Genomic DNA, 27642 nt, shown 5'->3' on the forward strand with positions numbered 1-27642 from the left:
TACTAGAAACAAAAACTATATTTGCACTGTGCCGTGTAGCTTACGTGCCACTAATGAGAATCGAGGAGGAGGGCGCAAAAAAAATATTCTAAAAATATTCGGTAAATATACGTTACAAATATTAACTTGACAAACACAAGAAATATATACTAGAAACAAAAACTATATTTGCACTGTGCCGTGTAGCTTACGTGCCACTAATGAGAATCGAGGAGGAGGGCGCAAAATTTTTACTTGCAAAATTTTCCATTTGCTTAGTTTAATTTCTAATTTAATTACTTATTCTCTCATTGTGTGTGGATAATTGGGATAATCTTTTGTCTCCCTGAAACGTGTTTTTTTTTTTTTTTTTTTTAATTCGTTTATTGAATCCTTATTCTAAACTATATACTATACAACATAATAACATTTATGAGGGCAAATCCAGGACTCCCCGCGGTATGGCCGTGAAGCATTGCTTCGCGAGGACGATCAGGATTTGCTCACTCGTGGACCCTCCTGGCTCTTTCGGCTCTTCTGAGCTCGGTGGTTATCGCTGCGGCGAAGCTGTTGACCGCTTGCCATTCCGCCTCCCCCTGCAGCATGAATGGGACTAGGTTGTCCGCATTCAGTCTGCCGCCAAGTACGGTTTCCAGAGAGCTCCGTTCCCTAGTGTATTTAACGCACGAGAAGAGAACGTGCTCAGCTGTTTCGCTCCGACCACCTCCACACCATGGACAGTCATCCGCATCCTCGTGTCCAAAGCGCATCAGGTAGCTGCGAAAGCAACCGTGCCCGCTGATCAGCTGCGTTAGGTGGAACGTAATGTCGCCGTGCTTCCGCTCTAGCCACGGCTTGAGGTTGGGTATCAGCTGCTGCGTCCAGCGACCCTTGGGCTCGTTGGTCCACCTGTGCTGCCATGTCTCCAGGGTGTGCTGCCTTGCTTCAGCTCGTATTGCCTCTTGACGCCGGGGGAGAGTCTTCGACCGTGGGTTTGGTTGAAGACCACTTCGTTTTCCTTCGCTAACAGGTCCAGAGGCGGTATCCCTGCGATCACCAAAGCCGCCGCGTTGGACACTGTTCTGAAGGCGCAGCAGACACGTAAGGCCGAAAGTCTGTGGGTAGCATTTAGGCCCTGGGCGTAGCTTTCGGTACCAAGCGCTTTTGCCCACACCGGGGCGGCATATAGCATGGTCGCTCGGGTGACGCTCGTCAGTAGCCTTCTGCTCGCCTGTTTTGGGCCTCGGGAGTTCAACATTATGTTTGAAAGCGCCCGATTTACTCCTGCTGCTTTAGAGTTAGCGTAGGCAAGGTGTTCCGGAACGAAAGCCTGGTGTCTATCATGACTCCCAGATACTTGATTGCCCGAGAGGAGGACACCTTGGTACAGCCTACTTCGACGGTGGCCGTCTCCACCGCTTTCCTTGAGCTAATCAGGACAGCCTCAGTCTTCTCCGGCGCCAGCTCTAGCCCCATTGAACTGAGCCAATGTTCGATGGCCCTGATGTTTTGGTTGCAGCTTTCTTCGGCCTTGCCGGGATACTTGTCAACAACGAGCAAGGCCACGTCGTCCGCGAAGCCTACGATCTCGCTCCTCCCGACCAGCGGTAGACGAAGTATCCCGTCGTACATGGTGTTCCACAGAAGCGGGCCGAGGACCGAGCCTTGTGGGACTCCACCGGTGACCTGGTGCCTGAAGACGCCTTCCGACGACTCGCACAGTAAGACCCGATCAGAAAAATAGCTGCGTATGATCCTGACTAGGTAAGCTGGGACGCTGAAGCCAATTAGTGCTTCTAGGATCCGGTCCCATCTCGCTGTGTTGAAGGCGTTCCTGATGTCTAGAGTGACCATGAGGCAGTACTCTTTGCTGCCACCCTTCCATCTGGTGCCGTCGATTGCTTGGGCCGCTACTTCGACCACTCTGTTGACAGCGTCGACGGTGGACCGCGCTTTCCTGAATCCGAACTGGGACCGTGAGAGGTCACCCGCGTCGGCGATAGCCCTCTCAAGCCGAATACACACCAGTTTCTCCAGGAGCTTGCCAGTTCCATCGATGAGGCATATTGGCCGGAACGATGAAGGCTCCTCGGGTGGTTTCCCTGGTTTTGGGAGGAGAAGCAGCTTTTGGATTTTCCAGCAACTCGGGAAAACTCCTTCCTCCAGGCATTTGGTGAATGCCTTCGCAAACGAGTCTGGCTGGAGGTGGAGAGCAAGCCGAAGCGCCCTGTTCGGAATGCCGTCGGGTCCGGGGGCCTTGCCGTCCTTCAGCAGTTTTGCCAGCTCCAGGATCTCGTCACTGCTGACCGTGGCGTCGGAATCGACGTGGTCCCTGTGGCTGGGTCGGCTGGTCGTAACCCATCCATCACAGGGAACAGGTGTTCCGCTACACTGCGGAGCATCGCTAGGTCCAGTAGCTTAGGAGTCCTGGTGTACGCCTTCTTGACCACCACCTTGTAGGCACTTCCCCATGGGTCGCTGTCGGCAGAGTCGCATAGGTCGAGGAAGCATTTGCGCTTGCTCTCCCTTATGGCTAACTTAAGCGTTTTCCTGCGGGCTCTGTATTCGGTTGGCGTTCGGCAAAGGACTCCGCACCTCTCGCGCGTTGGTAGCGACGTCTGGCGGAGAGGCACTCACGACGAGCCGTCTCTATCTCCTGGTTCCACCAGTAGACAGGGGCTCTTTGTCGGCTATGCGGCCTGCTCGATTGCATGCTGGCGTCGCACGCGGCCTTCAGCCGCCTCATCAGCTCCACTGCCGTCAGCTCGGCTCCTTGTCTGCTCGCCATGGGTAGGAACTGCTCTCGAAACACCTGCGTGTCCAGAGAGTCCGTCTTGTATTTAATCCTGGCCTGGGCTGGTGTCTGGGCTTGGGACGAGGGTGGGCTTCCCAGGTCGCAGATGATGGCCAGGTGGTCGCTGCCAGTGTAGTCCTCGCTGAGTCTCCACCTCGCTAGCCTGTACGACGAGCCGCTAGTGAAGGTGAGGTCCACCACAGAGCCCAGTCCGGCGCGCCTGAACGTGTGCCGGTTTCCATGGTTAAGAAGAGCCAGGTCCAACGTCGCGAATGCCTCCAGCACCATCCTGCCTCTCGCATTGGTGGTTGAGCTGCCCCAGCTCTCTGACCATGCGTTGAAGTCGCCCGCTATTAGGACCTGGGTGCGGCCTCTAGCATCCGCTGCCAGTCTGTCCAGTGCCCGGCTGAATGGATTAGGGTCAGGCTGGGGGCTAGGTATACGCTGTACACCCACCATCTGCCTACCCTGGCCCTAACAAATCCGATGTCCGAAAGAACATCGGTTATTTGCTGGGCACCTCCAGACCGCTGCTTTCTTGGTGCGGTCGAAGGCCCAGTCTGGGCTAGCCGGCGTTCGGTAGGGCTCGCTATGTAGCGCGAGCTCCACTCTGCGTTCACGCACCGTCTGCACTAGCAGGTCTTGGGCTGCCGTGCAGTGATTCAGGTTTAGCTGAATCAGCCGCATCATTGCAGTGCCTTTGGTGCTCCTTTACCCGCCAATGGGCACTTCCGGGTGCCCATTTGGTGGTTGGTCGCTTGGCTACCTCTGTTTGCGCACAAGAAGCACTTAGCTTCGTTAGGGCACTCGGCGGCTTTGTGTCCCGCGGTCCCGCATCTGAAGCAGCACTGGCTTCTGTCAACGGTGCTTCTGCAGTGGGCCGCTATGTGGCCTTCTTCCAGGCATCTGAAGCATCTTTGGCGTGGCTCCAGCTCCTTGATCAAGCATTGGGACCATCCTACCCTCAGCTTGCCTCGTTTGATCAGCGGGTCCGTCAGATTGGCTGGGACTGCTATCACCGCAGTCTTCCCTCCGTACTGCGATTGCCGAAGGCTCTTGATAGCCACGACTGCTGCAGGGATCTCTGCCTGGGCCTCCAAGGCACTCTTCAATTCGTCTTCCGTGGTGAGCTCGTCGAGGTCGCGAATCACAAATACCTTAGTTTGTGTTAACGCGCGAAGGCTGGCGCGGTCTCCTAGCACCGCTCCCATGTCCATCTTGAGCTTCTGCGTCAGGTCTTGGGCTGAGGCACGTAGTTCGAGGAGCAGTTCGCCTTTGGCCGTCCTCTTCACCCTTGCTACGTTTTCCCCGATGGCCCTGAGCCTAGCGTCCTGCCCTCTTGTGACCAGGGACAGCACTTCGCTGTAAGGTAAGCCAGCTGTGGGGGTGATAACCAGCGCATCTGGTCTCTCCCTCGGCGGTCTCTTCTTGCGCGGTCCGGGCGGTTGCTGCAAGTTTGGTTGCGACTTCATTCCCGCTACAGTGGCTTGGGGCGGAGCCCTTGGTAGGCGCTTGGGTCCCGCAGCCTTCTGGTGGTCGGGTCGCTGGGCTCTCTTCGCAGACAGCGCCGTGCGGTCCTTTGGCTTAGGGCTGCCCTTAACGTTGCCCGGTTCTTCGAGGCCGGATGGGAGCTTAGGGGTGGTCTGTTGGCTAGCATCTGCTTTTGCCGTACGTCCGACCTTCGTTTTCTCCGCCTCCGGCAGCCTAGTGCGCAGCTTTAATTGGAGCTCCTTCAATCTGGCGAATGAGTTCTTCATTGCCAGATTAATGCTCCTCACCCCGTTGAGGTTGACCTTCGTCAGAAGGTCGTCCAGGATTTCTCCCATCTCCTCGATTTCTAGCTGGGGGGTCTTGACCCGCTTTGCTAGTTGAGCTCTGGTAGGGGGTGATGTCGCCTCCAATGGTCTCTTGGGGGTGCCATCGCTCGGGTTTTGGGGTGGGGTCCTTAAAACCTTTGACCTTTTTCCAAACGCCAAGCTCTCCTCTTCTTTACTTGCACTTGTTGCATTGCTTGTTCCGACGGCCAAGTGTGCCGCCGTCGGGGCGGGGATGGGGGGAATGTTGGGTAGGGCCTCCAGAATCCGTGCCCTAGCCTCGGGATTAGCCGAGGGTGGATTTCCACATATGTGGCTGCCACCTGGAGTAATAGAGTTATTTCCAGACATTCTGATTTTTTGTTGCATTTTATTCCTACTGCCAGGTTTGCGGCTTTATACCTATCGCCAGGTTTTAGGTTCACTGCCGGCCGATGCGGCGCAGACGCAGACCATTCTGCCGGCCAACTTGGCACAGACGCAGAATGGGTTTTAGTTGTGCTGATGCCCGGCTGCCAAAAGTACAGGCCCAGGCCACGTAGCCGCCCAATTTGGGTCAGACGCGCCGTGGGCTTTGGGTGGGGGTGGGGGGGTGTGGAGTTGTGAGCAGGGCAAAAAAAGGTTGCTGCGGTGGGAGATATACCGCTCCAGCTCGGTCGCCAGAGCCCCGAGTTTAAAGTGTGCCGCCTACGCGGGGGGTTGGCTATTGGTCTGCTCCTTGACTTTTTACACTCATCTTCTGCCTCTCCTGCTCGATTCGTGGGTCTGTCTCCGGGATTCCATGGGATGTTGCCAAGGATAACCGTTGTCCGCCCATATATGTATGCTACGCCCGGAGAACAGATCGTTTGGTGGCTTCCGTAGCTGCTAGCTTTCGTCAGTGAGTGCACTGGGTAGAAAGTGCCACCTATGCTGCCACCTATGACCAGCGCTGCCAGACCTGGGAGCTTTTGCCGTTTACCAGCACTGCTATCCCAGCTGACTGCGTGATCAGCTGACGTGACTGGCACTTGTCAGCCTCCACAACAACACGGAAGGAAGAGAAAAAGTGAAGAGAAAGTTGATTCCTACTCTCACCCTGTCCTGCCCCATGGCCTGAAGATCGTCGACGGCGGGCGATCCCTGGACCCTTGGAGCTGTGCCTACTGCTGTGAGTACGGCCCAACCTTCGTGCGTTGGGGACAGCCGCACCTGTCACTGTCGGGCCGGCGCGACCCGGGAAATTTCGAGATTTCCCACGGGCGCCAATTCAATGTACTTCGCGCGCGCGCAACTTTCCCAACTCCAGCTCCCTGAAGTGTGTGTCTGTATGTGTGTGTGTGGAGTCTGCTGTTTGCATGTGTGTGAGTGTAGCTTGTCATTTATTTATTTTATGCCACATCGATTCCGCGAGTTCGATATTGTCAATATTTTAATGAAGTAAATTTAGTGTTCACCTTACCATATTTAGTCATGTATATCTATTAGCAATTATTTCAAATTTCATGTTTTTCGTTAATTACCGCTAATTAATATGAAATATTTTTGATTTTGATTGTCGATTATGAAAACAACATAAGAACTTATTTCAAAAATATAACGAATTATTTAGATACGAACTTCTTATTCATTGGTCCTTGATTTACGACATCCTTTGTTCTGATTTTACATCAGCGCAGCTCCTGAAACTAAATCGCAGGTCATCTAGCTTATTCGCTCCCAGAGGGTACATGTAATTAAAACAAAACCATTACAAGTTTAGTTTTATTAGTAAACAGCATACGTTTTAATTAGCATTAACGATGTCGTGGCCAAGACTAGAACTGACTTAATTTCAAAAAACATTATATAGAAAATTATCAAATATTATAAATTAAAAATATACTAGAAAGATTAAGTTTACTTAAAAATATTCTAAAAATATTCGGTAAATATATGTTAAAAATATTTAGTTGACAAACACTAGAAATATATACTAAGAACAAAATCTATATTTGCACTGTGCCGTGTAGCTTACGTGCCACTAATGAGAATCGAGGCGAAGGGCGCAAAATTTTTATTTGCAAAATTTTCCATTTGCTTAGTTTAATTTAAATTAGTAATATTTAAAAAATATTCTAAAATTATTCGGTATATATATGTTAAAAATACTAAGTTGACAAAAACTAGAAATATATACCATAAACAAAAACTATATTTGCACTGTGCCGTGTAGCTTACGTGCCACTAATGAGAATCGAGGAGGAGGGCGCAAAAAAAAATATTCGGTAAATATATGTTAAAAATATTAAGTTGACAAACACTAGAAATATATACTAGAAACAAAAACTATATTTGCACTGTGCTGTGTAGCTTACGTGCCACTAATGAGAATCGAGGAGGAGGGCGCAAAATTTTTACTTGCAAAATTTTCCATTTGCTTAGTTTAATTTCTAATTTAATTACTTATTCTCTCATTGTGTGTGTGTGCCATCTTCAGTTTGCAGCCTTTGGGATAATCTTTTGTCTCCCTGAAGTGTGTGTCTGTATGTGTGTGTGTGGAGCCTGCTGTTTGCATGAGTGTAGCTTGTCATTTATTTATTTTATGCCACATCGATTCCGCGAGTTCGATATTGTCAATATTTTAATGAAGTAAATTTTGTGTACACCATAGCATATTTAGTCATGTGTATCTATTAGCAATTCTATTTAAATTTCATGTTGCTAGTTAATTACCGCTAATTAATATTAAATATTTTTTGATTTTGATTGTCGATTATGAAAACAACATAAGCACTTATTTTAGAAATATAACGAATTATTTAGATACGAACCTCTTATTCTTTGGTCCTTGATTTACGACATCCTTTGTGCTAATTTTACATCCAAGCAGCTCCTGAAACTATATCGCAGGTCATCTAGCTTATTGGCTCCCAGAGGGTACATGAAATTAAAACAAAACCATTACAAGTTTAGTGTTAATTGTAAACACAATGGGCATAAGTTTTAATTAGCATTAACGATGACGTGGCCAAGAATGGAACTGACTTAATATCAAATGGACCACGTCATCAATTCATGAATACCGTCTCTGGGACGTAGATTTCCTACGAATTGGAATTTTATATTAAATACGATATTGTCAATATTTTTATGAAGTAAATTTTGTGTTCACCTTACCATATTTAGTCATGTATATCTATTAGCAATTATTTCAAATTTCATGTTGCTAGTTAATTACCGCTAATTAATATGAAATATTTTTGATTTTGATTGTCGATTATCAAAACCATATAAGAACTTATTTTAAAAATATAACGAGTTATTTAGATACGAACCTCTTAATCTTTGGTCCTTGATTTACGACATCCTTTGTGCTAATTTTACATCCAAGCAGCTCCTGAAACTATATCGCAGGTCATCTAGCTTATTGGCTCCCAGAGGGTACATGAAATTAAAACAAAACCATTACAAGTTTAGTGTTAATTGTAAACACAATGGGCATAAGTTTTAATTAGCATTAACGATGACGTGGCCAAGACTAGAACTGACTTAATTTCAAAAAACATTATATAGAAAATTATCAAATATTATAAATTAAGAATATACTAGAAAGATTAAGTTTACTTAAAAATATTCGGTAAATATATGTTAAAAATATTAATTTGACAAGCACTAGAAATATATACTAAAAACAAAATCTATATTTGCACTGTGCCGTGTAGCTTACGTGCCACTAATGAGAATCGGGGCGAAGGGCGCAAAATTTTTATTTGCAAAATTTTCCATTTGCTTAGTTTAATTTCTAATTTAATTACTTATTCTCTCATTGTGTGTGTGTGCCATCTTCAGTTTGCAGCGTTTGGGATAATCTTTTGTCTCCCTGAAGTGTATGTCTGTATGTGTGTGTGTGGAGCCTGCTGTTTGCATATGTGTGAGTGTAGCTTGTCATTTATTTATTTTATGCCACATCGATTCCGCGAGTTCGATATTGTCAATATTTTTATGAAGTAAATTTTGTGTACACCTTAGCATATCACGTATATCTACTAGCAATTGTTTTAAATTTCCTGTTGCTAGTTAAGTACCGCTAATTAATATTAAATATTTTTTGATTTTGATCATCAATTGTCAAAACAACATAAGAACTTATTTTAAAAATATATCCAATTATTTAGATACAAACCTCTTCTTCTATGGTCCTTTATTTACGACATCCTTTGTTCTAATTTTACATCCGCGCAGCTCCTGAAACTACATCGCAGGTCATCTAGCTTATTGGCTCCCAGAGGGAACATGTAATTAAAACAAAACCATTACAAGTTTAGTTTTATTTGTAAACAGAATGGGCATAAGTTTTAATTAGCATTAACGATGACGTGGCCAAGAATAGAACTGACTTAATATCAAATGGACCACGTCATCAATATATGAATACCGTCTCTGGGACGTAGATTTCCTACGAATTGGAATTTTATATTAAATTCGATATTGTCAATAATTTTATGAAGTAAATTTTGTGTTCACCTCAGCATCATTAGTCATGTATTAGCAAGTGTGTCAAATTTCATGTTGCTAGTTAAGTACCGCTAATTAATATTAAATATTTTTTGATTTTGATTGTCTATAATCAAAGCAACATACGAACTTATTTTAAAAATATAACGAATTATTTAGATACAAACCTCTTATTCTTTGGTCCTTGATTTACGACATCCTTTGTTCTAATTTTACATCCGCGCAGCTCCTGAAACTACATCGCAGGTCATCTAGCTTATTGGCTCCCAGAGGATTCATGAAATAAAAACAAAACCATTACAAGTTTAGTTTTATTAGCAAACAGCATACGTTTTAATTAGCATTAACGATGTCGTGGCCAAGACTAGAACTGACTTAATTTCAAAAAACCATATATATAAAATTATCAAATATTATAAATTAAAAATATACTAGAAAGATTAAGTTTACTTAAAAATATTCGGTAAATATATGTTAAAAATATTAAGCTGACAAACACTAGAAATATATACCATAAACAAAAACTATATTTGCACTGTGCCGTGTAGCTTACGTGCCACTAATGAGAATCGAGGCGAAGGGCGCAAAATTTTTATTTGCAAATTTTCCATTTGCTTAGTTTAATTTAAATTAGTAATATTTAAAAATATTCTAAAAATATTCGGTATATATATGTTAAAAATACTAAGTTGACAAACACTAGAATATATACCATAAACAAAAACTATATTTGCACTGTGCCGTGAAGCTTACGTGCCACTAATGAGAATCGAGGAGGAGGGCGCAAAAAAAATATTCTTAAAATATTCGGTAAATATATGTTAAAAATATTAAGTTGACAAACACTAGAAATATATACCATAAACAAAAACTATATTTGCACTGTGCTGTGTAGCTTACGTGCCATAATGAGAATAGAGGAGGAGGGCGCAGTTTTATTTGTAAACACAATGGGCATAAGTTTTAATTAGCATTAACGATGACGTGGCCAAGAATGGAACTGACTTAATATCAAATGGACCACGTCATCAATTCATGAATACCGTCTCTGGGACGTAGATTTCCTACGAATTGGAATTTTATATTAAATACGATATTGTCAATATTTTTATGAAGTAAATTTTGTGTTCACCTTACCATATTTAGTCATGTATATCTATTAGCAATTATTTCAAATTTCATGTTGCTAGTTAATTACCGCTAATTAATATGAAATATTTTTGATTTTGATTGTCGATTATCAAAACCATATAAGAACTTATTTTAAAAATATAACGAATTATTTAGATACGAACCTTTTATTCCTTGGTCCTTGATTACCGACATCATTTGTGCTAATTTAACATCCAAGCAGCTCCTGAAACTATATCGCAGGTCATCTAGCTTATTGGCTCCCAGAGGGACATGTAATTAAAACAAAACCATTACAAGTTTAGTGTTAATTGTAAACACAATGGGCATAAGTTTTAATTAGCATTAACGATGACGTGGCCAAGAATGGAACTAACTTAATATCAAATGGACCACGTCATCAATATATGAATACCATCTCTGGTACGTAGATTTCCTATGAATTATAATTTTATGAAGTAAATTTTGTGTTCACATCAGCATCATTAGTCATGTATTAGCAAGTGTTTCAAATTTCATGTTGCTAGTTAAGTACCGCTAATTAATATTAAATATTTTTTGATTTTGATTGTCTATAATCAAAACAACATAAGAACTTATTCTAAAAATATAACGAATTATTTAGATACGAACCTCTTATTCTTTGGTCCTTGATTTACAACATCATTTGTTCTAATTTTACATCCGCGCAGCTCCTGAAACTACATCGCAGGTTATCTAGCTTATTGGCTCCCAGAGGGTACATGAAATTAAAACAAAACCATTACAAGTTTAGTGTTATTTGTAAACACAATGGGCATAAGTTTTAATTAGCATTAACGATGACGTGGCCAAGAATGGAACTAACTTAATATCAAATGGACCACGTCATCAATATATGAATACCATCTCTGGTACGTAGATTTCCTTTGAATTATAATTTTATGAAGTAAATTTTGTGTTCACCTCAGCATCATTAGTCATGTATTAGCAAGTGTTTCAAATTTCATGTTGCTAGTTAAGTACCGCTAATTAATATTAAATATTTTTTGATTTTGATTGTCTATAATCAAAACAACATAAGAACTTATTCTAAAAATATAACGAATTATTTAGATACGAACCTCTTATTCTTTGTTCTAATTTTACATCCGCGCAGCTCCTGAAACTACATCGCAGGTCATCTAGCTTATTGGCTCCCAGAGGGTACATGTAATTAAAACAAAACCATTACAAGTTTAGTTTTATTTGTAAACAGAATGGGCATAAGTTTTAATTAGCATTAACGATGACGTGGCCAAGAACGGAACTGACTTAATATCAAATGGACCACGTCATCAATATATGAATACCATCTCTGGTACGTAGATTTCCTATGAATTATAATTTTATGTAGTAAATTTTGTGTTCACATCAGCATCATTAGTCATGTATTAGCAAGTGTTTCAAATTTCATGTTGCTAGTTAAGTACCGCTAATTAATATTAAATATTTTTTGATTTTGATTGTCTATAATCAAAACAACATAAGAACTTATTCTAAAAATATAACGAATTATTTAGATACGAACCTCTTATTCTTTGGTCCTTGATTTACAACATCATTTGTTCTAATTTTACATCCGCGCAGCTCCTGAAACTACATCGCAGGTTATCTAGCTTATTGGCTCCCAGAGGGTACATGAAATTAAAACAAAACCATTACAAGTTTAGTGTTATTTGTAAACACAATGGGCATAAGTTTTAATTAGCATTAACGATGACGTGGCCAAGAATGGAACTAACTTAATATCAAATGGACCACGTCATCAATATATGAATACCATCTCTGGTACGTAGATTTCCTTTGAATTATAATTTTATGAAGTAAATTTTGTGTTCACATCAGCATCATTAGTCATGTATTAGCAAGTGTTTCAAATTTCATGTTGCTAGTTAAGTACCGCTAATTAATATTAAATATTTTTTGATTTTGATTGTCTATAATCAAAACAACATAAGAACTTATTCTAAAAATATAACGAATTATTTAGATACGAACCTCTTATTCTTTGTTCTAATTTTACATCCGCGCAGCTCCTGAAACTACATCGCAGGTCATCTAGCTTATTGGCTCCCAGAGGGTACATGTAATTAAAACAAAACCATTACAAGTTTAGTTTTATTTGTAAACAGAATGGGCATAAGTTTTAATTAGCATTAACGATGACGTGGCCAAGAACGGAACTGACTTAATATCAAATGGACCACGTCATCAATATATGAATACCATCTCTGGTACGTAGATTTCCTATGAATTATAATTTTATGTAGTAAATTTTGTGTTCACATCAGCATCATTAGTCATGTATTAGCAAGTGTTTCAAATTTCATGTTGCTAGTTAAGTACCGCTAATTAATATTAAATATTTTTTGATTTTGATTGTCTATAATCAAAACAACATAAGAACTTATTCTAAAAATATAACGAATTATTTAGATACGAACCTCTTATTCTTTGGTCCTTGATTTACAACATCATTTGTTCTAATTTTACATCCGCGCAGCTCCTGAAACTACATCGCAGGTCATCTAGCTTATTGGCTCCCAGAGGGTACATGAAATTAAAACAAAACCATTACAAGTTTAGTGTTATTTGTAAACACAATGGGCATAAGTTTTAATTAGCATTAACGATGACGTGGCCAAGAATGGAACTGACTTAATATCAAATGGACCACGTCATCAATTCATGAATACCGTCTCTGGGACGTAGATTTCCTACGAATTGGAATTTTATATTAAATTCGATATTGTCAATAATTTTATGAAGTAAATTTTGTGTTCACCTCAGCATCATTAGTCATGTATTAGCAAGTGTGTCAAATTTCATGTTGCTAGTTAAGTACCGCTAATTAATATTAAATATTTTTTGATTTTGATTGTCTATAATCAAAGCAACATAAGAACTTATTTTAAAAATATAACGAATTATTTAGATACAAACCTCTTATTCTTTGGTCCTTGATTTACGACATCCTTTGTTCTAATTTTACATCCGCGCAGCTCCTGAAACTACATCGCAGGTCATCTAGCTTATTGGCTCCCAGAGGATTCATGAAATAAAAACAAAACCATTACAAGTTTAGTTTTATTAGTAAACAGCATACGTTTTAATTAGCATTAACGATGTCGTGGCCAAGACTAGAACTGACTTAATTTCAAAAAACATTATATAGAAAATTATCAAATATTATAAATTAAGAATATACTAGAAAGATTAAGTTTACTTAAAAATATTCGGTAAATATATGTTAAAAATATTAATTTGACAAGCACTAGAAATATATACTAAAAACAAAATCTATATTTGCACTGTGCCGTGTAGCTTACGTGCCACTAATGAAAATCGGGGCGAAGGGCGCAAAATTTTTATTTCCAAAATTTTCCATTTGCTTAGTTTAATTTCTAATTTAATTACTTATTCTCTCATTGTGTGTGTGTGCCATCTTCAGTTTGCAGCGTTTGGGATAATCTTTTGTCTCCCTGAAGTGTATGTCTGTATGTGTGTGAGTGGAGCCTGCTGTTTGCATATGTGTGAGTGTAGCTTGTCATTTATTTATTTTATGCCACATCGATTCCGCGAGTTCGATATTGTCAATATTTTTATGAAGTAAATTTTGTGTACACCTTAGCATATCACGTATATCTACTAGCAATTGTTTTAAATTTCCTGTTGCTAGTTAAGTACCGCTAATTAATATTAAATATTTTTTGATTTTGATCATCGATTGTCAAAACAACATAAGAACTTATTTTAAAAATATATCCAATTATTTAGATACAAACCTCTTCTTCTATGGTCCTTTATTTACGACATCCTTTGTTCTAATTTTACATCCGCGCAGCTCCTGAAACTACATCGCAGGTCATCTAGCTTATTGGCTCCCAGAGGGTACATGTAATTAAAACAAAACCATTACAAGTTTAGTTTTATTTGTAAACAGAATGGGCATAAGTTTTAATTAGCATTAACGATGACGTGGCCAAGAATAGAACTGACTTAATATCAAATGGACCACGTCATCAATATATGAATACCGTCTCTGGGACGTAGATTTCCTACGAATTGGAATTTTATATTAAATTCGATATTGTCAATAATTTTATGAAGTAAATTTTGTGTTCACCTCAGCATCATTAGTCATGTATTAGCAAGTGTGTCAAATTTCATGTTGCTAGTTAAGTACCGCTAATTAATATTAAATATTTTTTGATTTTGATTGTCTATAATCAAAGCAACATAAGAACTTATTTTAAAAATATAACGAATTATTTAGATACAAACCTCTTATTCTTTGGTCCTTGATTTACGACATCCTTTGTTCTAATTTTACATCCGCGCAGCTCCTGAAACTACATCGCAGGTCATCTAGCTTATTGGCTCCCAGAGGATTCATGAAATAAAAACAAAACCATTACAAGTTTAGTTTTATTAGTAAACAGCATACGTTTTAATTAGCATTAACGATGTCGTGGCCAAGACTAGAACTGACTTAATTTCAAAAAACCATATATATAAAATTATCAAATATTATAAATTAAAAATATACTAGAAAGATTAAGTTTACTTAAAAATATTCGGTAAATATATGTTAAAAATATTAAGCTGACAAACACTAGAAATATATACCATAAACAAAAACTATATTTGCACTGTGCCGTGAAGCTTACGTGCCACTAATGAGAATCGAGGAGGAGGGCGCAAAAAAAATATTCTTAAAGTATTCGGTAAATATATGTTAAAAATATTAAGTTGACAAACACTAGAAATATATACCATAAACAAAAACTATATTTGCACTGTGCCGTGAAGCTTACGTGCCACTAATGAGAATCGAGGAGGAGGGCGCAAAAAAAATATTCTTAAAATATTCGGTAAATATATGTTAAAAATATTAAGTTGACAAACACTAGAAATATATACCATAAACAAAAACTATATTTGCACTGTGCCGTGTAGCTTACGTGCCACTAATGAGAATCGAGGCGAAGGGCGCAAAATTTTTATTTGCAAATTTTCCATTTGCTTAGTTTAATTTAAATTAGTAATATTTAAAAAATATTCTAAAAATATTCGGTATATATATGTTAAAAATACTAAGTTGACAAACACTAGAATATATACCATAAACAAAAACTATATTTGCACTGTGCCGTGAAGCTTACGTGCCACTAATGAGAATCGAGGAGGAGGGCGCAAAAAAAATATTCTTAAAATATTCGGTAAATATATGTTAAAAATATTAAGTTGACAAACACTAGAAATATATACCATAAACAAAAACTATATTTGCACTGTGCTGTGTAGCTTACGTGCCACTAATGAGAATCGAGGAGGAGGGCGCAGTTTTATTTGTAAACACAATGGGCATAAGTTTTAATTAGCATTAACGATGACGTGGCCAAGAATGGAACTGACTTAATATCAAATGGACCACGTCATCAATTCATGAATACCGTCTCTGGGACGTAGATTTCCTACGAATTGGAATTTTATATTAAATACGATATTGTCAATATTTTTATGAAGTAAATTTTGTGTTCACCTTACCATATTTAGTCATGTATATCTATTAGCAATTATTTCAAATTTCATGTTGCTAGTTAAGTACCGCTAATTAATATTAAATATTTTTTGATTTTGATTGTCTATAATCAAAGCAACATAAGAACTTATTTTAAAAATATAACGAATTATTTAGATACAAACCTCTTATTCTTTGGTCCTTGATTTACGACATCCTTTGTTCTAATTTTACATCCGCGCAGCTCCTGAAACTACATCGCAGGTCATCTAGCTTATTGGCTCCCAGAGGATTCATGAAATAAAAACAAAACCATTACAAGTTTAGTTTTATTAGTAAACAGCATACGTTTTAATTAGCATTAACGATGTCGTGGCCAAGACTAGAACTGACTTAATTTCAAAAAACCATATATATAAAATTATCAAATATTATAAATTAAAAATATACTAGAAAGATTAAGTTTACTTAAAAATATTCGGTAAATATATGTTAAAAATATTAAGCTGACAAACACTAGAAATATATACCATAAACAAAAACTATATTTGCACTGTGCCGTGTAGCTTACGTGCCACTAATGAGAATCGAGGCGAGGGGCGCAAAATTTTTATTTGCAAATTTTCCATTTGCTTAGTTTAATTTAAATTAGTAATATTTAAAAAATATTCTAAAAATATTCGGTATATATATGTTAAAAATACTAAGTTGACAAACACTAGAATATATACCATAAACAAAAACTATATTTGCACTGTGCCGTGAAGCTTACGTGCCACTAATGAGAATCGAGGAGGAGGGCGCAAAAAAAATATTCTTAAAATATTCGGTAAATATATGTTAAAAATATTAAGTTGACAAACACTAGAAATATATACCATAAACAAAAACTATATTTGCACTGTGCTGTGTAGCTTACGTGCCACTAATGAGAATCGAGGAGGAGGGCGCAGTTTTATTTGTAAACACAATGGGCATAAGTTTTAATTAGCATTAACGATGACGTGGCCAAGAATGGAACTGACTTAATATCAAATGGACCACGTCATCAATTCATGAATACCGTCTCTGGGACGTAGATTTCCTACGAATTGGAATTTTATATTAAATACGATATTGTCAATATTTTTATGAAGTAAATTTTGTGTTCACCTTACCATATTTAGTCATGTATATCTATTAGCAATTATTTCAAATTTCATGTTGCTAGTTAATTACCGCTAATTAATATTAAATATTTTTTGATTTTGATTGTCGATTATCAAAACAACATAAGAACTTATTTTAAAAATATATCGAATTATTTAGATACGAACCTCTTATTCTTTGTTCTAATTTTACATCCGCGCAGCTCCTGAAACTACATCGCAGGTCATCTAGCTTATTGGCTCCCAGAGGGTACATGTAATTAAAACAAAAACATTACAAGTTTAGTTTTATTTGTAAACAGAATGGGCATAAGTTTTAATTAGCATTAACGATGACGTGGCCAAGAATAGAACTGACTTAATATCAAATGGACCACGTCATCAATATATGAATACCGTCTCTGGGACGTAGATTTCCAACGAATTGGAATTTTATATTAAATTGGATATTGTCAATAATTTTATGAAGTAAATTTTGTGTTCACCTCAGCATCATTAGTCATGTATTAGCAAGTGTTTCAAATTTCGTGTTGCTAGTTAAGTACCGCTAATTATTATTAAATATTTTTTGATTTTGATTGTCGATTATCAAAACAACATAAGAACTTATTTTAAAAATATATCGAATTATTTAGATACGAACCTCTTATTCTTTGTTCTAATTTTACATCCGCGCAGCTCCTGAAACTACATCGCAGGTCATCTAGCTTATTGGCTCCCAGAGGGTACATGTAATTAAAACAAAACCATTACAAGTTTAGTTTTATTTGTAAACAGAATGGGCATAAGTTTTAATTAGCATTAACGATGACGTGGCCAAGAACGGAACTGACTTAATATCAAATGGACCACGTCATCAATATATGAATACCATCTCTGGTACGTAGATTTCCTATGAATTATAATTTTATGAAGTAAATTTTGTGTTCACATCAGCATCATTAGTCATGTATTAGCAAGTGTTTCAAATTTCATGTTGCTAGTTAAGTACCGCTAATTAATATTAAATATTTTTTGATTTTGATTGTCTATAATCAAAACAACATAAGAACTTATTCTAAAAATATAACGAATTATTTAGATACGAACCTCTTATTCTTTGGTCCTTGATTTACAACATCATTTGTTCTAATTTTACATCCGCGCAGCTCCTGAAACTACATCGCAGGTCATCTAGCTTATTGGCTCCCAGAGGGTACATGAAATTAAAACAAAACCATTACAAGTTTAGTGTTAATTGTAAACACAATGGGCATAAGTTTTAATTAGCATTAACGATGACGTGGCCAAGAATGGAACTGACTCAATATCAAATGGACCACGTCATCAATTCAAGAATACCGTTTTTGGGACGTAGATTTACTACGAATTGGAATTTTATATCCAATACGATATTGTCAATATTTTTATGAAGTAAATTTTGTGTACACCTTAGCATATATAGTCATGTATATCTATTAGCAATTGTTTTAAATTTCATGTTGCTAATTAATTACCGCTAATTAATATTAAATATTTTTTGATTTTGATTGTCGATTATCAAAACAACATAAGAACTTATTTTAAAAATATATCGAATTATTTAGATACGAACCTCTTATTCTTTGTTCTAATTTTACATCCGCGCAGCTCCTGAAACTACATCGCAGGTCATCTAGCTTATTGGCTCCCAGAGGGTACATGTAATTAAAACAAAAACATTACAAGTTTAGTTTTATTTGTAAACAGAATGGGCATAAGTTTTAATTAGCATTAACGATGACGTGGCCAAGAATAGAACTGACTTAATATCAAATGGACCACGTCATCAATATATGAATACCGTCTCTGGGACGTAGATTTCCAACGAATTGGAATTTTATATTAAATTCGATATTGTCAATAATTTTATGAAGTAAATTTTGTGTTCACCTCAGCATCATTAGTCATGTATTAGCAAGTGTTTCAAATTTCGTGTTGCTAGTTAAGTACCGCTAATTATTATTAAATATTTTTTGATTTTGATTGTCGATTATCAAAACAACATAAGAACTTATTTTAAAAATATATCGAATTATTTAGATACGAACCTCTTATTCTTTGTTCTAATTTTACATCCGCGCAGCTCCTGAAACTACATCGCAGGTCATCTAGCTTATTGGCTCCCAGAGGGTACATGTAATTAAAACAAAACCATTACAAGTTTAGTTTTATTTGTAAACAGAATGGGCATAAGTTTTAATTAGCATTAACGATGACGTGGCCAAGAACGGAACTGACTTAATATCAAATGGACCACGTCATCAATATATGAATACCATCTCTGGTACGTAGATTTCCTATGAATTATAATTTTATGAAGTAAATTTTGTGTTCACATCAGCATCATTAGTCATGTATTAGCAAGTGTTTCAAATTTCATGTTGCTAGTTAAGTACCGCTAATTAATATTAAATATTTTTTGATTTTGATTGTCTATAATCAAAACAACATAAGAACTTATTCTAAAAATATAACGAATTATTTAGATACGAACCTCTTATTCTTGGTCCTTGATTTACAACATCATTTGTTCTAATTTTACATCCGCGCAGCTCCTGAAACTACATCGCAGGTTATCTAGCTTATTGGCTCCCAGAGGGTACATGAAATTAAAACAAAACCAATACAAGTTTAGTGTTATTTGTAAACACAATGGGCATAAGTTTTAATTAGCATTAACGATGACGTGGCCAAGAATGGAACTAACTTAATATCAAATGGACCACGTCATCAATATATGAATACCATCTCTGGTACGTAGATTTCCTATGAATTATAATTTTATGAAGTAAATTTTGTGTTCACCTCATCATCATTAGTCATGTATTAGCAAGTGTTTCAAATTTCATGTTGCTAGTTAAGTACCGCTAATTAATATTAAATATTTTTTGATTTTGATTGTCTATAATCAAAACAACATAAGAACTTATTCTAAAAATATAACGAATTATTTAGATACGAACCTCTTATTCTTTGGTCCTTGATTTACGACATCATTTATTCTAATTTCACATCCGCGCAGCTCCTGAAACTACATCGCAGGTCATCTAGCTTATTGGCTCCCAGAGGGTACATGAAATTAAAACAAAACCATTACAAGTTTAGTGTTATTTGTAAACACAATGGGCATAAGTTTTAATTAGCATTAACGATGACGTGGCCAAGAATGGAACTGACTTAATATCAAAGGGACCACGTCATCAATATATGAATACCATCTCTGGTACGTAGATTTCCTATGAATTGGAATTTTATTTAAAAAATTCGGTATTGTCAATATTTTTATGAAGTAAATTTTGTGTTCACCTTAGCGTCTTTAGTCATGTATATCTTAGCACTTGTTTTCAATTTCATGTATCTAGTTATTTACCGCTAATTAATATTAAATATTTTTTGATTTTGATCATCGATTGTCAAAACAACATAAGAACTTATTTTAAAAATATAACGAATTATTTAGATACTGTAGGGGTACTATAAACCCTCTTATGTAAATAAAACAGGAACGCAGGATTTAGCCTCTTAAGTTTATTCAGTACTTTTCATTTCCAACTCTAGCAATCGACTGACTCCCTCTCCGTTAGCGATCTGCATCTATGCTTGTTGCTACAGAGCCGATGTTGCGAAACAGAGAGAATGCCAACCGAAAGCGAACCATGACTTAATGTTTATACACTTAATGTTTATATGCTATGTTGCTATACTATTCTTATGTATGCGTACCTCTAGCCTACTACAATTCGACCATCCTGACATTTAAGATCACCTGATCTTATCGAAATTTTCAACTTATACGTATTACATTGTTCTTATTCGCTATTTGCTTAAAATATATATATAGATTTTTTTTTTCTTATCTTTAATTATACAAATATATTTTCTACTCCCTATCCAATGTTTAATATTTTGACTACTCCAGACACCTTGATATGGATTTCGCGCCAACTGAAAACCTTCAACATCTTTAATTAAAAACCTATCATTTTTCAATACCTTCTCTATTACATATGGACCCTTATGTTTAGGTATTAGCTTTCTAGCAACTCCTCCTGTACTATCGAAATTCTTAACCATAATGTAATCTCCTACTTTGTACTGCGTACTTTCTTTTTTCTTATTATTATATCTTTTTTCATTATACTTCTGTGCTTTTAATTGCGATTCCGATCCTTTTCTTCTAATTTCTTTCAGGTCTCTAATTTCACTAACATTATCTAACTCTTCTAATTTTTGTCTTAATTCATCAACAACTTTTCCCTTTTGTTCAATTCCAAACAACATCTTGCTGGGAGATTCCGCTACACTTCTTTGTTTGATATTATTCAGAGAAAATTCTACGTCTTCAATAACTGCATCCCAATGCAATCCCTTTTCAATGTCTGTTAATTTAGCTATCATAGGCCCTACTATTCTATTGACTCTTTCTACCTGTCCATTGGCCTGGGGTGAACCTGTCGCTTTCTTTATGTGTTTAATATTATACTCTTCCATACATTTTGCAAAATCTTCGGATGTAAAACAGGTCCCCCTATCTGATACTATAACTTTCGGCCTGCTATATGATCTAAAATAATCCTTTAAAGCTAGAATTACTTCCTTTGTGTTCGTTGTTTTTGTTGCGTATAACCTAACATATTTAGTGAATCCATCTATTATTACAAACAGATGTTTTTTTATTCTACCATTATCTACCGGTCCATAATGATCGATATGTATTATCTCAAACGGCACGTTTCCCTTTGGGATGCTATGCAGCATTCTTTCTTCTTTTCCCGACTTCGGTGAAAATGCCACACATCTCAAACAATTTCCTATATGCCTAACAACTTTTTCTTTCATATTCGAAAACCAATAAGTCTTAACAATAGCATCTATAACCTTATCTCTCCCTAAGTGACCTAATTCATTGTGATATTTATATAAAATTTTTTCTTCCATTTCTTCTGGTACACAAAACAACAATCTTCCACCATTTGCCTTCCTATAAAGTACACCATTTCTCATTTCAAAAATTTTATCTTCCGTTTTCTCTAACTTTTTCCTAATATCTTTCAACTTTTCATCTTTTGCTTGACAAATAATTAAATTATCTTCAAAACTATTAGTTTCTATCACTAATATGTTCGTATTTCTGCTCAATGCATCCACATGCTGCATATGCTTTCCTGCTTTATGAACTCAAAATCGTACTCTAATAGTTCTAATGCCCACCTTGCAATCCTAGGATTTAATTCCACTCTATTTAACGTTAGAGTTAATGCGTTGCATCCGTAACAATTTAAATCTCTTTCCCTGTACATAGATTCTAAATCTTCTTAATGCATACAGGATAGCCAATGTTTCAAGTTCAAAACTATGATATTTGGCCTCATCCTTTGTTGTGGCTTTCGAGTAATAAAATATAGGGTGCCATTTCATATCCTCTTTCTTTTGCAATGACACTGCACCAAAGCCTTGTGCACTTGCATCTGTATGTAACTCTATTTCATCCTTATAACAATATAACCCTAACACTGGAGCTTCCACTAACTTTTTCTTAAGTGTCTCAAAACATTCTAACTCTTTTTCTTCAAACGAAAATTCTTTGTCTTTCTTCAATAAGTCATATAAAGGTTTTGCAATCGTTGAAAAACCCTTAATGAATCTTCTAAAATATGAACACAATCCTAAAAAGCTTCTGACACCATGCACCTTATCTGGTATTGGAAAATCTCTAATTGCTTCTATTCCCTTGTCATTTGCCTGTATTCCTTTACTTGTTATTAAAAATCCTAAATATTGTACACTCGATTGCAGAAACTCACATTTATCCATTCTCAGCTCTAATTTGTTTCTCGTCAACCTGTCAAAAACTTCCCTAAGTACTTCCATATGTTCCTTAATTCCTTTGCTAGCTATCATAATGTCATCCATATATACAATAACTTTATCCTGCCTTATCATATCCTCGAAAATTCTATTAATAAATCTCTGAAAGACCGCCGGTGCATTTTTCAGCCCCATTGGCATCCTTAAAAATTCAAACTGTCCTAAAGGCGTCATAAAAGATGTATATTTCATTGATTCCTTATTAACAAAAACATGAAAGTAGCCATGTTTAAGATCTAACTTCGAGAATATCGTTTTATTTACTAATCTATCCAACAGATCATCAATCAATGGTAAAGGATTATTATCTTTGACCATTGATTTGTTAAGTTTTCTGTAATCGACACATAATCTTAGGTCTCCTGTTTTCTTTTTCACTAACACTATCGGAGATGCATACTCTGAATCACTCGGTTTAATAATTCCGTTTTTTAGATACTCATCTAAGATAATCTGCAGCTTTTCTTTTTCAGTATATGCTAATCTTCTAGGAGAACAACTAAACGGTTTCGGGTCATTTAATCTTAATTGTATTTCACACCGAATCTCCGGTTCATTCGGTCTTTCTTTATTAACATAACAGTTTTCTACCAACTCATTAAATTGACATTTCATATTATGATCAACTTGATCACCTATTTTGTAATCAATTGAGTCATCTATTACATTAATTTCAAGCAATTCCCTCTCCTCTGTGCTTATTTCAGCGTTGACAGCTTTCTCTAATTTATTTTTAACCTTGTCACTAATCATTTGACTTTTACTACTACCTTGACTAACACTATCGCTAACTGTTTTACTATTGTTGTACATATTTGTTTCTTCTAACATTTTATCGCTTTTCTTGTTACATCGACTTTCAATTTTATCCACTGTAATCATTTTCAAGGTGTCCAGATTCAAGCATAAGTTGCATGCTTCCATAAAGTCTCTTCCCAATACTACATCATGACTCATAGACTCGTTTGCCACTATTATTAAATTAAAGTGTATTTTATTCAAATTTTTCATAACGTAACACAATATTTTTCCATATGTTTTCAAGGAACTTTTGTTTAATCCGTAAAATGAACTTAAAACTGGTACTTCAATAACATCTTTAGGTACTTTACTAATTTTTATAAACGAAATGGGGCTTCCCGTGTCTATGAGGCATGCTGTAATAAATTTTGATTTAGAATTGTTCATAAAATTAATTTCAAAATATCTTACATAATTGTTTTCATCCCCATTCTTGTTTTTCAGGCACTTTGCTGCAAAGTGCCCCATCTCACCACAGGCATAGCATGACCCTTTTTCGCGCTTTGGCTTCCTGCACTCTTTGGCCCAGTGTCCCTTCGAATTGCAATTGAAACAACGCAAGAGTGTGCTGTTATTATTGTTCACCGATGCCACCTTCTTGTCTGCTTCATCCATTTTCGGAAGTTTCACTTCCGCAAATGCCCGCTTTATGTGCTGGATATCTTCAAAGCATTGGATACGGGCTTGGTTACGTAGCATTTGATTCGGAATACCTTCAATGAGGAGAGCCACCAATTCTTCATCATCCATTTGTATCCCATTTGCAAGCATCACCTTATCGTCTGCATAAGCAACAAAGCTTTCGCCCGCTGTCCATTTTCGTTCCTCAAATTTTCGCCTTGCTTCTAACTTCGACTTCCTCTCACCAAACATTGATATAAGCTCAGCCGCCAACTGCTCTGTTGGTAGCAATACACGTTCAGGATCTGCATGCAACCACATGCATGCTTTTCCTTTTATCTTACTGACGATCAACATCTTTATATACGGTTCATGTATTCCATAAACGCTGGCTATATTTTTCACCTGTAGGATCCATTTGCGTGCACAGGTATCTCCCGAAAATTCATTCACTGCATCGGTTGCCATACGCAATAATAAGTCCATATTTTGCACAGCTTGTCCCACTGTACTCCGTTTATTCCCGCCAAATTCTTTGTTGCTTCTCTCACCGCTGCCGTCTTCGCTGCCGCCAACTTCGTTTTCGTCGCTATTCCCGTCGCCGCTGTTTTTGTTGCGGGCGCCGTCTGCACTGTTGTTCTTGTAACTGCGTACCGCGCTTCTGTCGTCATGTTCGCCGTTACTTTTGTTGTTGCGCACAGTGCTCTTCTCATCGCCGTCTTCGTTGCTATCTCCAGCTTCGCCGTCACTTTCGTCGTCTTTATGCTCTCCGTCTTTTGCGTTATTTCTTTTTCCTTTTTGAACATTATTATTGCTGCTTCCGTATAAATCTTCTTCCTCGCTTTTTAATAATAATTTCAATTGATTTCGCTTTTCGTTTGTTAAATTATTCAAACGCAAAATCAATTCTCTTTTTGTTCCCGTGGTCGGTTCTTTTAATTCACTCAACCACCCTTTTAACTGCTTCGTCGATGCATTGCTTATATTCATTTTTTTTTCTTTGGCTCGTGATCGGCCCACTTCTGATATTGTAGGGGTACTATAAACCCTCTTATGTAAATAAAACAGGAACGCAGGATTTAGCCTCTTAAGTTTATTCAGTACTTTTCATTTCCAACTCTAGCAATCGACTGACTCCCTCTCCGTTAGCGATCTGCATCTATGCTTGTTGCTACAGAGCCGATGTTGCGAAACAGAGAGAATGCCAACCGAAAGCGAACCATGACTTAATGTTTATACACTTAATGTTTATATGCTATGTTGCTATACTAATCTTATGTATGCGTACCTCTAGCCTACTACAATACGAACCTCCTATTCTTTGGTCCTTGATTTACGACATCCTTTGTTCTGATCTTACATCAGCGCAGCTCCTGAAACTACATCGCAGGTCATCTAGCTTATTGGCTCCCAGAGGATTCATGAAATAAAAACAAAACCATTACAAGTTTAGTTTTATTAGTAAACAGCATACGTTTTAATTAGCATTAACGATGTCGTGGCCAAGACTAGAACTGACTTAATTTCAAAAAACCATATATATAAAATTATCAAATATTATAAATTAAAAATATACTAGAAAGATTAAGTTTACTTAAAAATATTCTAAAAATATTCGGTAAATATATGTTAAAAATATTAAGCTGACAAACACTAGAAATATATACCATAAACAAAAACTATATTTGCACTGTGCCGTGTAGCTTACGTGCCACTAATGAGAATCGAGGAGAAGGGCGCAAAATTTTTATTTGCAAAATTTTCCATTTGCTTAGTTTAATTTAAATTAGTAATATTTAAAAAATATTCTAAAAATAGTTGGTATATATATGTTATAAATACTAAATTGACAAACATTAGAAATATATACCATAAACAAAAACTATATTTGCACTGTGCCGTGTAGCTTACTTGCCACTAATGAGAATCGAGGCGAAGGGCGCAAAATTTTTATTTGCAAAATTTTCCATTTGCTTAGTTTAATTTAAATTAGTAATATTTAAAAAATATTCTAAAAATATTCGGTATATATATGTTAAAAATACTAAGTTGACAAACACTAGAATATATACCATAAACAAAAACTATATTTGCGCTGTGCCGTGAAGCTTATGTGCCACTAATGAGAATCGAGGAGGAGGGCGCAAAAAAAATATTCTAAAAATATTCGGTAAATATATGTTAAAAATATTAAGTTGACAAACACTAGAAATATATACCATAAACAAAAACTATATTTGCACTGTGCTGTGTAGCTTACGTGCCACTAATGAGAATCGAGGAGGAGGGCGCAGTTTTATTTGTAAACACAATGGGCATAAGTTTTAATTAGCATTAACGATGACGTGGCCAAGAATAGAACTGACTTAATATCAAGTGGACCACGTCATCAATTCATGTATACCGTCTCTGGGACGTAGATTTCCTACGAATTGGAATTTTATATCAAATACGATATTGTCAATATTTTTACGAAGTAAATGTTATGTTCACCTTAGCATATTTAGTCATGTATGTCTATTAGCAATTATTTTAAATTTCATGTTGCTAGTTAATTACCGCTAATTAATATGAAATATTTTTGATTTTGATTGTCGATTATCAAAACCATATAAGAACTTATTTTAAAAATATAACGAATTATTTAGATACGAACCTTTTATTCCTTGGTCCTTGATTACCGACATCATTTGTGCTAATTTTACATCCAAGCAGCTCCTGAAACTACATCGCAGGTCATCTAGCTTATTGGCTCCCAGAGGATTCATGAAATAAAAACAAAACCATTACAAGTTTAGTTTTATTAGTAAACAGCATACGTTTTAATTAGCATTAACGATGTCGTGGCCAAGACTAGAACTGACTTAATTTCAAAAAACCATATATATAAAATTATCAAATATTATAAATTAAAAATATACTAGAAAGATTAAGTTTACTTAAAAATATTCTAAAAATATTCGGTAAATATATGTTAAAAATATTAAGCTGACAAACACTAGAAATATATACCATAAACAAAAACTATATTTGCACTGTGCCGTGTAGCTTACGTGCCACTAATGAGAATCGAGGAGAAGGGCGCAAAATTTTTATTTGCAAAATTTTCCATTTGCTTAGTTTAATTTAAATTAGTAATATTTAAAAAATATTCTAAAAATAGTTGGTATATATATGTTATAAATACTAAATTGACAAACATTAGAAATATATACCATAAACAAAAACTATATTTGCACTGTGCCGTGTAGCTTACTTGCCACTAATGAGAATCGAGGCGAAGGGCGCAAAATTTTTATTTGCAAAATTTTCCATTTGCTTAGTTTAATTTAAATTAGTAATATTTAAAAAATATTCTAAAAATATTCGGTATATATATGTTAAAAATACTAAGTTGACAAACACTAGAATATATACCATAAACAAAAACTATATTTGCGCTGT

At 36.7% G+C, this 27642-nt stretch overlaps 1 protein-coding gene across 1 annotated transcript; it reads right to left on the bottom strand.

Moving 5' to 3' along the window:
- Positions 1–23414: 23414 nt before the first annotated feature.
- LOC120285439 lies at positions 23415–25494 on the bottom strand. Its single transcript, XM_039298173.2, has 2 exons — positions 23989–25494; positions 23415–23933 (listed from the first exon to the last, which is right to left on the bottom strand). Exons 1-2 carry the CDS (start codon positions 25186–25188, stop codon positions 23922–23924), a joined length of 1212 nt encoding a protein of 403 aa, XP_039154107.1. The 5' UTR covers positions 25189–25494; the 3' UTR covers positions 23415–23921.
- Positions 25495–27642: the final 2148 nt, after the last annotated feature.

The sequence above is a fragment of the Drosophila simulans genome, unplaced genomic scaffold (assembly GCF_016746395.2).
Source record: "Drosophila simulans strain w501 unplaced genomic scaffold, Prin_Dsim_3.1 Segkk15_quiver_pilon, whole genome shotgun sequence".
Lineage (NCBI taxonomy): Eukaryota > Metazoa > Arthropoda > Insecta > Diptera > Drosophilidae > Drosophila > Drosophila simulans.